This window comes from Ursus arctos, unplaced genomic scaffold, assembly GCF_023065955.2.
Source record: "Ursus arctos isolate Adak ecotype North America unplaced genomic scaffold, UrsArc2.0 scaffold_2, whole genome shotgun sequence".
In the NCBI taxonomy this organism is placed as follows: domain Eukaryota; kingdom Metazoa; phylum Chordata; class Mammalia; order Carnivora; family Ursidae; genus Ursus; species Ursus arctos.
Genome location: NW_026622874.1, coordinates 30,835,033 through 30,847,093, shown reverse-complemented (window position 1 = coordinate 30,847,093; position 12,061 = coordinate 30,835,033). Strand labels below are relative to the sequence as shown.

At 43.0% G+C, this 12,061-nt stretch overlaps 1 protein-coding gene across 7 annotated transcripts in view; it reads left to right on the top strand.

Annotated features, from left to right (window-relative positions):
- HHAT (hedgehog acyltransferase) overlaps positions 1-12,061 on the top strand; it is a 319,513-nt gene that overhangs the window by 60,110 nt on the left and 247,342 nt on the right. For all 7 annotated transcript variants that reach the window (XM_057315047.1, XM_057315045.1, XM_057315044.1 and 4 more), the window contains one exon: positions 1,739-1,852. In XM_057315047.1, coding sequence (XP_057171030.1) covers positions 1,739-1,852 — 114 coding nt within the window. The remainder of the gene's footprint in view (positions 1-1,738; positions 1,853-12,061) is intronic.

The following is a 12,061-nucleotide window of genomic DNA, read 5'->3' as shown; positions in this document are numbered from 1 at the left end:
CGTGGCGTGGGCATTTCCTGGGCTCTGATGTCGTCATCTCTGAATGGAAGGAACTGGACCAGATCCATGATTTTGATGAGATGGGGCTCTATGAGCAGCTTGTGTGTGTATCAGGATCTTGAATGTGGAGAACATGTGTTATTTGATAATGTACAAAACTGTGTTTATTTGGAAAATGGAAAAAAAATGTTTAAACAAAGTGGCACCATATAAAAGCTTGATACAACCTTGCTGGCTAACATAGGATGGGAAGTACATGGGACTAGCAGTTAGCGCAGGTAACAATTTTTAGTGAGTGTAGCACGCCAGTAACTGTTTTAAACTTTTGGTATATATATGTTGTCATTTAAACTTCACAAACCCTGGGGTGCCTGGGTGACTTTCTCACTTAACATCCAACTCTCGATTTTGGCTCAGGTCATGATCTCGTGGAACCTGCTAGGGATTCTCTCTCTCCCTCTGCCCCCACCCCCCAAGCTTGCCCTCTCTCTCTCTCTCTCTCTGTCAAATAAATAAGTAAATCCTTAAAAAACAACAAAAAGCCCAGAAGATCAGTAATGTGATATGATAATATGAGCAGATAGAACACAGAGGTAAAGCATCTCACTCCAGATCATCATAACCAGTACATGGGTAGATCTGGGATCTAAACCAAAACAAGTTTGCAACCTTGGCTGCTAGGTTTCCTACCTGTGCAGTCATAGTCTGATATGAATCAAGATAAATTCTATCTATATTTTACCTTCTGGAAAAAAAGTTTTATAATATGTGTAATGGTATGAAATTGCCCCTCAATCCTCACGTGTAAAAAAAAAAAAAAGTATTTTCCTCTAAATCCAATTAAAGTTTTATTGGCAGAGACTGCTGAGTTGTTCAATATCAGTAGCACTAGGGGGTTCCTTCCCCACCCACACAATTTGACTAGAAAGTCCAGAGGATCTCACATCCCCACTTTATCATGGTGGTGCCGAGATGCTCATTGGCCAGCCTTGTAAACGGCCCACTTTAGAGTGGCCAATTACTGTTTATTCCTTCCATACTCGACTTGGCCACCATGACTCCCTGGGGCTCCTGAGGCCAAACCAAGGCTTCTGGGTGTTAGTTCCCAGCTGTTCGTCTGTTTGGTCTTGCCAGAAGTTTTCACCTGCCCCTGCCTGGTACAGGTCCAGACACAGGGTGCTAATGGACACAGAGCTTCCTGAAGGGAAGGGAAGCATAGCTCTCATTCTTTCATCCTAATCCTATGGGAAATTGGTTAATTTCTCTATCAAATTATCCTCCTGCCTGAAATGACAGCAAAATTTAACACGATTGACCTTAAGCAATTTTATTAGCGTCCAATTTGCGTTTCTCTTGTTCGAGTGGCTAACCTGAGATAACCTCAATTCATTGCTTGCACTAGCTGTGTGACACCGGATACATGTGTTGAATTCTTTAAGCCTCTGTTTCATCTTTTATAAAATGGGAATAATAATGGTTTCTGTTCTACAGAGGGTCCTGTGGGATCAGGTTTGACAAGACACTTATTTGGAGAACGGCAATGAGACCAGCCAAGCTGGAGGGAAGAGTAGAAGTGGGTGGGGCTGTGGTGGTGCCCGGGCTAGAAGTGTATAAATGCCATTTTATGGAGTTTGGGCTCTCATTAGCCTTCTTTCTGGTTGTTTGATTAACTGGAGTTTGTGTTCTGCCTAAGATGTATGAAAATCCCTCTGATTAACTCCTGTTTCGGCCTATTTAGGACCCGACTGACTTCGAGTGGAGCTTCTGGATGGAATGGGGAAAACAGCGGCTTGTGCGGTTTCTGTTTGGCCACGCGGCTGTGTCTCAGCTGGCCAACGTGCTTGCAAGGAAGGTATGACGGACTCTGTGCCTCATTTCCCTTTAAGCTGCTTTCTTTGCTTTTTGAGAGGAAAGAGTCCTGAACTGGGAATCAGGAGATGCGGATATTAGCCTTGGAAGCCTGGAAAAGATGAGAAAGACTTGCTGATGATTAAAAAGACATTTGTGATAAAGGTTTCGTACATTCTTATCCTGTCCTTGCTTCCTCCACGTTATTTTTAAAGCCATCGAATATGAAGGTTTTAGAATAAAACTACAGAGGGTGTTCCTTAAGATCATACCTAATCAAATGATCTTATTAAAACAAATGCTTGTCGAGGACCTGTGATTTCCTCGTACAAGTTCAGAAGAAAGTAGAGTGAATGATATCATTAAATGGGAATAATTTTAATGTCAAATGATTTATGCCACAGTAGCTGTTGTAGATCAGAATTCCAGTAGTATTTTTTATTCGTACCCTGGCCTGGAGTGGAGAACAAGGGCTACTTCAAAGGGGATGTTTGAGAAGTACTTTTGCAGGTGGGAGGATTGAAAGCCTCTTGATGTGTTTTGCTACCTAGGGACCTGAGATACTTCCAGAAGGATCTGTCTGTAGCGGAGGGGCCAGGCTTTGTCCAGTGTTCTCTGCTATATGCTTCTTGACTCTGTAGATTTCCTAATTTGAAAAAAATGAGTGTCTGCTTGGAAGTCTTTGTAGTAAAGACAGCACAATCAAAGACTGACTTAGAAGTCAGCCCACAAAAAAATGTTTGATTCTTAGAGGTTCATGGAGGTGAAGAAACAGAAGAAGCAGGAGCCTCTGGGCAAGAGAGACCAGAATGGGAGACAAAAAAACGGCGCCATGTGGTTAGAGACGTGAACCGGACTTGGGATATTTTTTAGCTGTTTCTTGAAAATCGGTACTTTTAAGGCTTGCTTCTCATCCTGGAAGATAGGAAATCCCAACAGCACATTAACTTTCTTTGTTTTAAATATGATATTACTTTTTGTACTGAAGTGGTTTCTATCTTCTAAAATGGTGAAAACTAAAATCATGTGCTGTCAGATCTTCATACATTAAAACATTTCCTAGGACTTCCTGAGCAGACCCAATAGAAAAAATACAGGTTTGGGGTATCCCTAAGCTAGAAGGGATTATATAGGTACCCAAGCCCTCATTAGTGGGCTTCTTTTCTTCCACAAATTTCTGTTTGGTATTTTTTTAAGATCCAAGTTTTCTAGAAATTTAACGTTTTTGTGTTTAACCAAGGTTTCTCTGCCCATAGGTAAATGACTTACTCTGCCCCTAGGTCTCAGTTTTCCCATCTGTAAAATGACTAGCATAATACCTGTCACTTTTACTTTGTGAGGGGAAGGTGAAACGTATCCCATCTTACTACTGCTGCCGTGGGTAAGGGTCAATCGCAGTGTAGCAGAAGAGTACTAGGTGGTGTATTAGGTCCTGGGCTTTCTCACTGATTAGCTTTATAACTTTAGGAAAGCTTTTCACCTCTGAATTTTAATTCATCATTTTCTGTAAAGTAGGGGTGGTGAGACACCCCTTAAAAAGTGGTGAGTTTTATCTGTTAGAGATGTCATTAAAAAGTAAGGGTGAGGGCACCTGGGTGGCTCAGTTGGTTAAGCATCTGCCTTTGGCTCAGGTCATGATGCTGGGGTCCTGGATCAAGTCCCGCATTGGGCTCCCTGCTCAGTGGGGAGCCTGCTTCTCCCTCTGCCCCTCCCTTCTGCTTGCTATAGGGAGATATTTTAATATAATTTCATGACTAATTGTTATATCATGTAGAAAAAAATAAGGAAAATATAATTCATAAGCTTGATAAAAGAAATTATGTAAATTGTTACACCTAACAACTAGAGAATTCATATTCTTTTTTTTTTAAGATTTTATTTATTAATTTGACATAGACAGCCAGCAAGAGAGGGAACACAAGCAGGGGGAATGGGAGAGGAAGAAGCAGGCTCCCAGCAGAGGAGCCTGATGCGGGGCTCGATCCCAGAACGCTAGGATCACGCCCTGAGCTGATGGCAGACACTTAATGACTGAGCCACCCAGGCGCCCCCAAGAATTCATATTCTTTTAAATAATACAGAATATTTATAAAAATTAACCACATGTTGTTGGCTCAGTTGGTTAAGTATCTGCCTTCAGCTCAGGTCATGATCCCGGGGTCCTGGGATTGAGCCCTGAGTTGGGCTCCCTGCTCAGTGGGGAGTCTGCTTCTTGCTCTTCCTCTCCCTCTGCCCCTCTCTCCCTGCTCATGTTCTCTCTCTCTCTGTCTATCTCAAATAAATAAAATCTTAAAAAATTAATCATCTATGGACCACAAATTTCAACATATTTTCAACAAAATTTCAAAGTATGTGTTTTATGTAGGCTACCCTCTTTAATCCCAGTGCAATTAAGTTTGGAAACCAATAACACAAGATGACCTGAAAACTCTAATTCCTTTAGAAATTAAAGAGAACATATTTTTAAATAACTTGTAGGTTAAAAAAGAGATCATACTAGAATTAGAAAATAGTTAGAAATGAATGAAAAAAATTTTACATATCAAAACTTGTAGGGTGTGGCTAGAATGGTACTTAATTGGAAACCATAATCTTATATACGCTTATTAAAAAAAAGGCTGAAAAATAATGAACTAAGCACACAAGTTAGGAAAGGATAGAAGGAAAGGAAGGAAACAACAAAAATAAGAGCAGAAATTAATAAAATAATCAGTGGCAAGATTGATCAAGGAAAAAGAAAGTGCACAAATAAGCAGTATTAGGTATGGAAAAGCTGATGAAAAATATAGAGGATATTTTGCACAATTTTACACCAAAAATCTTGAAAACTTTGGCAAAGCAGACACATTGCTAGAAAATACGACCTACTGAAACTGACTCATGAAGAAATAGGAAGACCAAATTGTACTATAACTGTGAAAAGAAATTGAGTCACTGGTCAAAAATCTATTTGTAAAGAAAACACTAGTAATTTACCAGTTCTGCCAAACATCCAAGACACAAATGACTTAAATCTCTCCCAGATTTTTTCAGAAAAGAGAAAAAGAGGGAATATACCATTTATGAAGATAGTATAAAATTGACACCCAAATCACAGGATATACCCTACCAGATATTACGACTTATAAAGATCCGATAATTAAGACGTTGTCGTATTGGCTCCAGGGTAGACAAATAGACCAATGGAACAGAATAGAGTTTAGAAAATACCCGTGCATAGTTGGAAACTTGTTTTGTGACAGAATTGGCATTTTGGATCTGTGTGGAAAGGATGAACTGTTCAGTAAACGCAGCTGACACAGTTGTTTAGCTGTGTTAAAAAGAAATGAATACTTATCCTTTTCAAGGTAGATTAAGGACTTACAGTGAGAAAGTATATTATTTCTAGAAAGTGTGAGGTAGAATATCTGTTACTGTTAGGGTCGAGAAAGATTTCTTAAGACAGAAGAAGTACAAATTGTAAAGGAAAAAATTGATAAGTTTATATTAAAATAATTTATCAGTGTATAATCATGTGTAATCATCAGGATATAATTGTGCACATCTTTGGATGTATCCAAAGAAACTATGAAGAAAGTGAAGAAGCGAATCACTAAAAGGTTGTTTACAAGCTGACAGAGGATTAGTATTTAGAATACTTAAAGAAATTTCCTAAGGAAAAGACAAATCACCCAATAAAAAAATGGCTCAAGATGTGGAAAGGAATTTGCAGAAGAGGAAACACAAATGACCAATAAACTTAGAGCACATGTTCAACTTTATTAGTAATCAAGCAAATGCATCTTAAAACTGTATCATTTCATACTTTCCAGTTTAGCAAAGACAAAAATCCCGATTGTATCCGGTATCGGCTGCCTGAACACACACAGAGAGGTTGTGAATATGTATTGGTACAGTTTCTTCATAATACAAAGGGGTGCATGGCCCATGGCTGCAGTGCTAACTCTGACATTCTCCCTGGAGAAACTCTTTTTTGCCAATCAGGGGATGAGTCAGGACACTCATTGCAGTGATGTTTATAATAATGAAGAACCAGAAGCAATCCAAGTGTCCATTATGGAGAAATGGATTATTCTATGGGAAGGAATGAATCATAGCTATAATAGTCAACATAGACGAATGTTTGGATCACAACATTGAGGTAATAATAAGGCAAATTGCAGAGGATTCCATCAGATATGCTCCCATATATATAAAGCTCAGAATTGTGCAGAACTAAATGATACATTCACATGTATGCTTACAAAGATGAGATAACTATTAAAATTCTGGATAGTGGTTATGTCTGGTTGGGATGGAAAGTAGAATTGGGGGAGATGCAGGCCCACCCCTTTTTTTTTTCCTATGACAGTTTATTTATTTTAATTGAGGCCTGCTTGACATCTGGCCAACACCCTTAAAAGCACTGATAGAACCTTATCTTTCTTAAGCTGGTGGCCGGGATACAGGTGCTATTTCACTATTCTCTATCCCTTTCAGACTTTATAAATGTTCCTTTCTCTGTGTTTGATTTTTGATATACTTGTAATGCACATGTGGAAGAAGGAAGTGGGGCAGAAGGAAGGCAGGTGCCCTGGACACACCGAGTTTTCATCTTCTGCCCTCTCTGACTCTTGCGCGTGCATCGGGACTGACACGGCCACATCTGACGGGTCTCCTTTGCCTCTCTCTGTTCTTGCTACTTCTTGTTTGCTTCCTGTAGGTCAGTGTCTCTCTAGCTTTTTTTCTTTATCATCCCCTTCCTCCCTCCCCAGCCTTTTTAGATATAATTTTTCCCAATTGTGACTTCCTTACTATGAAATGTTAATACCACAGATACACTGTTTACATACTCTATGCATGCCTGTGCTTTGTGCATGAAGACTGAGGTTTTCTTGTCTCCAAGAACCAGCCCCCCGCCCCAGGCAATCTGGCCCCTTGGCGAATGCAAGATGTAGATTAACTTTCTAGATGCGCTTGACTGGGCGCTCCTCCCCCTCCTTTCCAAACTTCCTCCATTGTCAGCTGCTGCTTTGCATGTACCAGCATCAGAAATATACCTAGTTTAGGATCTAGATGTTCCTCCATTTAATTTGCTCGTTACTTTGAGTCGAAGCTCTTTTTATCTTTGGCAGTATTCAGAGTGCTTAGGAGCACTTGCGTGAATCCCAGCTTTGCCGCTCTCGAGCCACGTGGCCTTATATGCAAGTTAGTTAAGATCTTTGAGCCTGTTCCTCATTTGTGCAATAGGGGTGGTACTGCCTGCTTCTCAGGGGAGTGGTGAGGGTCTGATGTTTCTCAGGGTTATGCTTGCGTAGGATGAAAGCCAAGTGCTGCCGCGGTCTGCGGGCGTTTGCCGAGGTCGGCGTGTGTGCTTCTGGGAGCGCTTACCTCTGCTGTGCTCAAGAAAGGAGTCCACTGTCTTGAGATTCTAGAACCCCTGAGGGCAGAGGCTGTCTGTTCAGCCGCACCTACACTCCTCCCATGCATGTCTTTCTCTGACCCTCTCTCAAGCTTGAGTCGGGGTGTGGGGGGCGGGGGAAGGATTGAGAGACACAGCCCCTTCCCCTCAGGAAGCTGGGGGAGAACACAGAGGAAGCCAAATACCGATCTTGATTTTGGACCTGCTGCCGTGGTGAGTTGGGTGCCTGGGAGGAGGCGTGGGCCACCTCTGCCTCCGGGTGTCAGGGAGAGCTTCCCAGGAGGTGCCTTGGAGCTGTGGTTTGAAGGAATGGGAGCATTTGCTTCTTTCAGCTTCCTGCATCTCCTGAGCCGGTGTGGGGGGACAGGTGGACTTTCTGTCTGCGGACCACATCTATGCAAAGTCAGGAGGAGGTGTTCTTCGCAGAGTTGGCACTGAGTCATCTCTCTGTGTGTCTCCCATCCCCTCATCTCAACCACAGGCTTGATTTGTGCAACAGTTGGTGGGCAGGGTTCTGCTGGTGGCTGGGGCACAGGGCTCTCTTTGTCTGAGTCTGCTTGGCCCTGATACGTAAGTATGAACCACAACTTTGGCCCCATTAGCTTTGTGCTTTCACCACCTGGACTGAGTGTTCCAGATGGTGGATGTTTTTGGGACTTACTCAAGGTGGAAGATTTGGGCTGCAGCTGTCTTTTCTTTCCCCATTCTTGGAGGGGTCAGGAGCTGTGGACAGAGAGCACTTGCAGGAAAAGCATGTTAGCATCTGAGCTATTTTCGCTGTTCCAGTCCTTAAGCCCTGAAGGATGCTCCCCATCTCCTGTCGAATCTCGTCTCTTCCTTTGCTCGTCCCACCTCCTCCCAGAGAGAGGCAGGTTGTGTTCAAAAGCGTGATTGCATTGCCCTGCTCTTCTCTCTCTTTTCTCTTCTCTTCCCACCATGATAAATAATAAAACTTTCCACTGAGCGCCTTGGGCAAGGTTAAACGCCTTTTCTCTGGGTAGGGCTCGCTCTCTCGGTTTTGGCGAGACTGCGTCATAGGCGGGTGCCCTGGGAGGGGAGGCTGAGTAACGGCTCTGAGCTTTGGCTGTGGGTCTGTTATGATTGGATTGTGTGTTGGGTGGGTCAGACAGTTGCCTCCTTTCTTGAGCACCCTGTGGCCTTGCCACCACCTGAGACATTGTGTTCTCTGCCCTCGGAACTAAAAATACCCCTGTGTGAACCTTTTGAGAAGGCTGGCCTGGTGTGGGGGCTGAGGGTGGCTCTGTTGCTAACCACAGAGCGGGGTGTTCAGTGTACCTCTGCTTGGCAGAACCCACATCATTAGCATTGGGCCCTGACCAGCTGAGCTCATCAGCCACAGGACTGAGAAGTGTGGTCCTGTGGCGCTGGCTGAAATGAGTAAACTAACCTCTGGAAGGCTGTGGTGAACAGTGTTCCCTGCCAGCATCTTACTGAAACCACACACCTAATGGGAATCTCATGTGCTAACCAGACTCTCTGCCTCCCTCAGTGCATCTCTAAGGAGGGGTGAAATTCGCTTTGTGTAGGCCCACTGGCCTTTGCTCCCAGGAAAAGCAGGCTGGAATGTGGATGCTTGGACTCTGGGATGGTTTTGGTTTTTCTCTTTGTTTGTTTGGGGATATACATATATATATATATATATATATATATATATATATATATATATATATATATATATTTTTTTTTTTTTTTTTCAGTAGCAGCTGCAATTGATTATATAGTATATAATAAATTATGCCATGCATAAGGATTATTGATGGACTCTTTTTATTTATTTCTCAAACAATGCCCCCACTGAGTGGTTTCTGGGCAGCTCTACAAAAAGAATTCATAGACAGCAAAGTCTGGTAACGTTGCCAACAGGAGTCCTCACCAAGGCTTCACCCTCTCACCCGTCCCTCCGGAGGTGAGCTAATGAAGGAGCCGTAGCCTCGTCTCGCTGTGTGTCCACAGCACAGAGCAAGCTGCCCTGGGTGAGAAGGATGGTGTGAGAGGGGCATTGCCAGCCAGCTCTTCCTGTGGCTGGGCCCTCACTCCTGATGAAGAAGATTTGAAGAAAAGGAGATCGAGGCCATAGTTTTCCCTCAGGGGTGCTGCCCTCAGCCATGGAAACAGGTCAGCTCAGTTGGTTAGTCTCCCTGAACCCCTCCCTGGGGTGAGGGGCAGCAGATGTCCGCTTTCATAGCTTAGTGCCTGTGCGCCATCAGTTGTAAACTGTTGGAGATTTCCCCCAACACAAGTCGAGTTGTTAAGAGATCCCTGTGAGTAGAAAGCAGGCAGTAGGCAGCAAGATGTGGGATGACTCCCTTCATTCCAGCTGCACTGGCAAAGCAGCCTTGGTTGATAAGGGGGTGAGCGGTACAAGTAGAGACCTTGGAGAATAGCAGCTTTTCATGTTAGTCGACTTAAAAGCCCCAAATGTTGGTGCTAACTTTAGTCCACAACTACCAGGTTAAGTCCAAAGACTTGGTGAGGCATATCCATCCCCCCATATCTACCCACCCAACTATTCCAACATTCGCTCATCTATCCAGTGTTCATGGGATGCTGCTCTGTGTTCGGTGCCATGTTAGGTTCTGGGCTTACGTTACTGTGATTTGAACAAGACCGGATATTAGCCCGCGGAGGGGGCTACTGAGCGTAAACATGGAGAGCGGTAGGAGCAGAGGGCAGGTGGCTGTCCTCCTTCAGTCGGGGCCGGAAGCACTGTGTCCGTTAGGAAGGCTGCTGCATTCTCACTTTGGCTTTATCTCAACTACCACAAAAATATAGTTTCTTTCTTAAGGTTTGTTAGACTTTTAAACGTTTCTTCTCTTCCCTCACCTGCCTTTTCATCTTCTGTTAGAAACTAAAGAGCCTGGAATAAGGTGAGTGAAGGGGGTCAGGACAGTCCTGTGCCTCAGCAGAGTTCATCCAGCCTGTCTTGTTCTCAAGCTTGGGGTTGCTCACACTTTGATACCCTTTATTTTTATCTTTTTAAAGATGTATTTGTTTTAGAGAGACTGCAGGAGTCTGGGGAGGGGCAGGGAGAGAGGAAGAGAGGGAGAAGCAGACTCCGCACTGAACACAGAGCCCAACTCGGGGCTCGATCTCACAACCCTGAGATAATGACCTGAGCCAAAACCAAGAGTTAGATACTCAACCAACTGAGCCACCTGGGTGCCCCATCACACATTTTTTTATTTTTATTTTTATTTTTATTTTTATTTTATTTTATTTTATTTTATTTTATTTAAAAGATTTTATTTATTTATTTGACAGAGATAGAGACAGCCAGCGAGAGAGGGAATACAAGCAGGGGGAGTGTGAGAGGGAGAAGCAGGCTTTCTGCTGAGCGGGGAGTCCGATGTGGGGCTCGATCCCATAACGCCGGGATCACGCCCTGAACCAAAGGCAGACGCTTAACGACTGCGCCACCCAGGTGCCCCTATATAACAGTTTTTTAAAAAATAGGCGATTATTTTTGCCTATTTTCTATCTTTTCCTTTACATCACCTGTCTGCCGTGGATGTGTGTGGTAGAGCTGCCTCTTCCCCCTGGAGAGAACGAGTAAGTGATATGAGGCACAGTGGAGTGCGTGCAGGTAAGGCGAGAGCCTTTTGTGTGCCTTCTTGGAGCACTGGTACTACAGGTGCCCTGCCTGTCCCGTTTGGCAGGAGGAAGACCGTGGGGGGTGAGAATTTGGGACAAGGTTGTGCCTGTACGGTAGCTCTGGTGCACACAGTGAAATTCATCAGAGAATCTCGTTCAGCTTTTTCCAAACTGAAGTCCCTTCGTCTGTGGTTAAGTTCCCAAATGAAAGCTGAACAGATAGGCTTCTTCCAAATGGATCAAATCACGCTTAATAAAAACGTGGTTGTGTGTGCCGTAGCCCTGCGCGCATGGAAAAGGATTTCGGGGGTAAATCCTGTTGATCGTGTTGGAAAAACCTTTTTTTTTTTCTTTTGTTAAAACCAGTTCTTAAAATGGCCTTTGGCAATCTTGTTTCTTATAATTGGCCTCTGTCCAGAGCTGAGTGTTGGGGGAAAATTTGAAGCAAATTTATGGGACTGTTTTCTGTGGGCAACAGGACGGAAAAATAGTAAAACTGAACTGCACATTTCTCTGATTTTCTTGGAACTTAAAAGTGGCTGACCTAGTCACTCATTTAAAATGTTCTCTCTTGGGCTGGCGTGTAGATTTGGGAAAGAATTGTTCTTAGACAATATTTTGGAAGAGTTAGCATCTTTTAAAGATGGGATTTACAGTTCATAGTCCACATCTGTCTTTGCCTTAAAGAATTCTTGTTTTCACAAGAAGACCTAAATTCAAGCATTCCCCACTTCTCGACTCGATGTATTCCAGGAAACCATATTTTTAAGTGCACACCGAAATGACTCATTATATTCCCCTATAGGAATAATAACTAGTATTGGTAGTGTCCTTACTATGTATGCAGACACTGTTGTAAGCATTTTATGTGTGTTAACAATCCTCACAGCAAGCTCATGAAATAGATACTGTTATCCTAATTTTACATATGAAAAAAACCAGAGGGATTAAGTAACTTGCCTGAGGCCACACAGCTAGTTAATGGGGACACCAGGCTTTATTTTAGGCAGTTGGGCTTCAAAGCTGAGTAATTAAACCACTATAATATGTTGCCTCTCAAACAATGTTAAAACATTGTGGTTTGTAAGTAAAGATTTACCAGCCATATATGACCAAGAATATATCATAAAAGCAAAGATATGTTTATTTATTTATTTAGTTATTCAATGTCAGTAACTTGATAATTGGAGAGAAAAATAT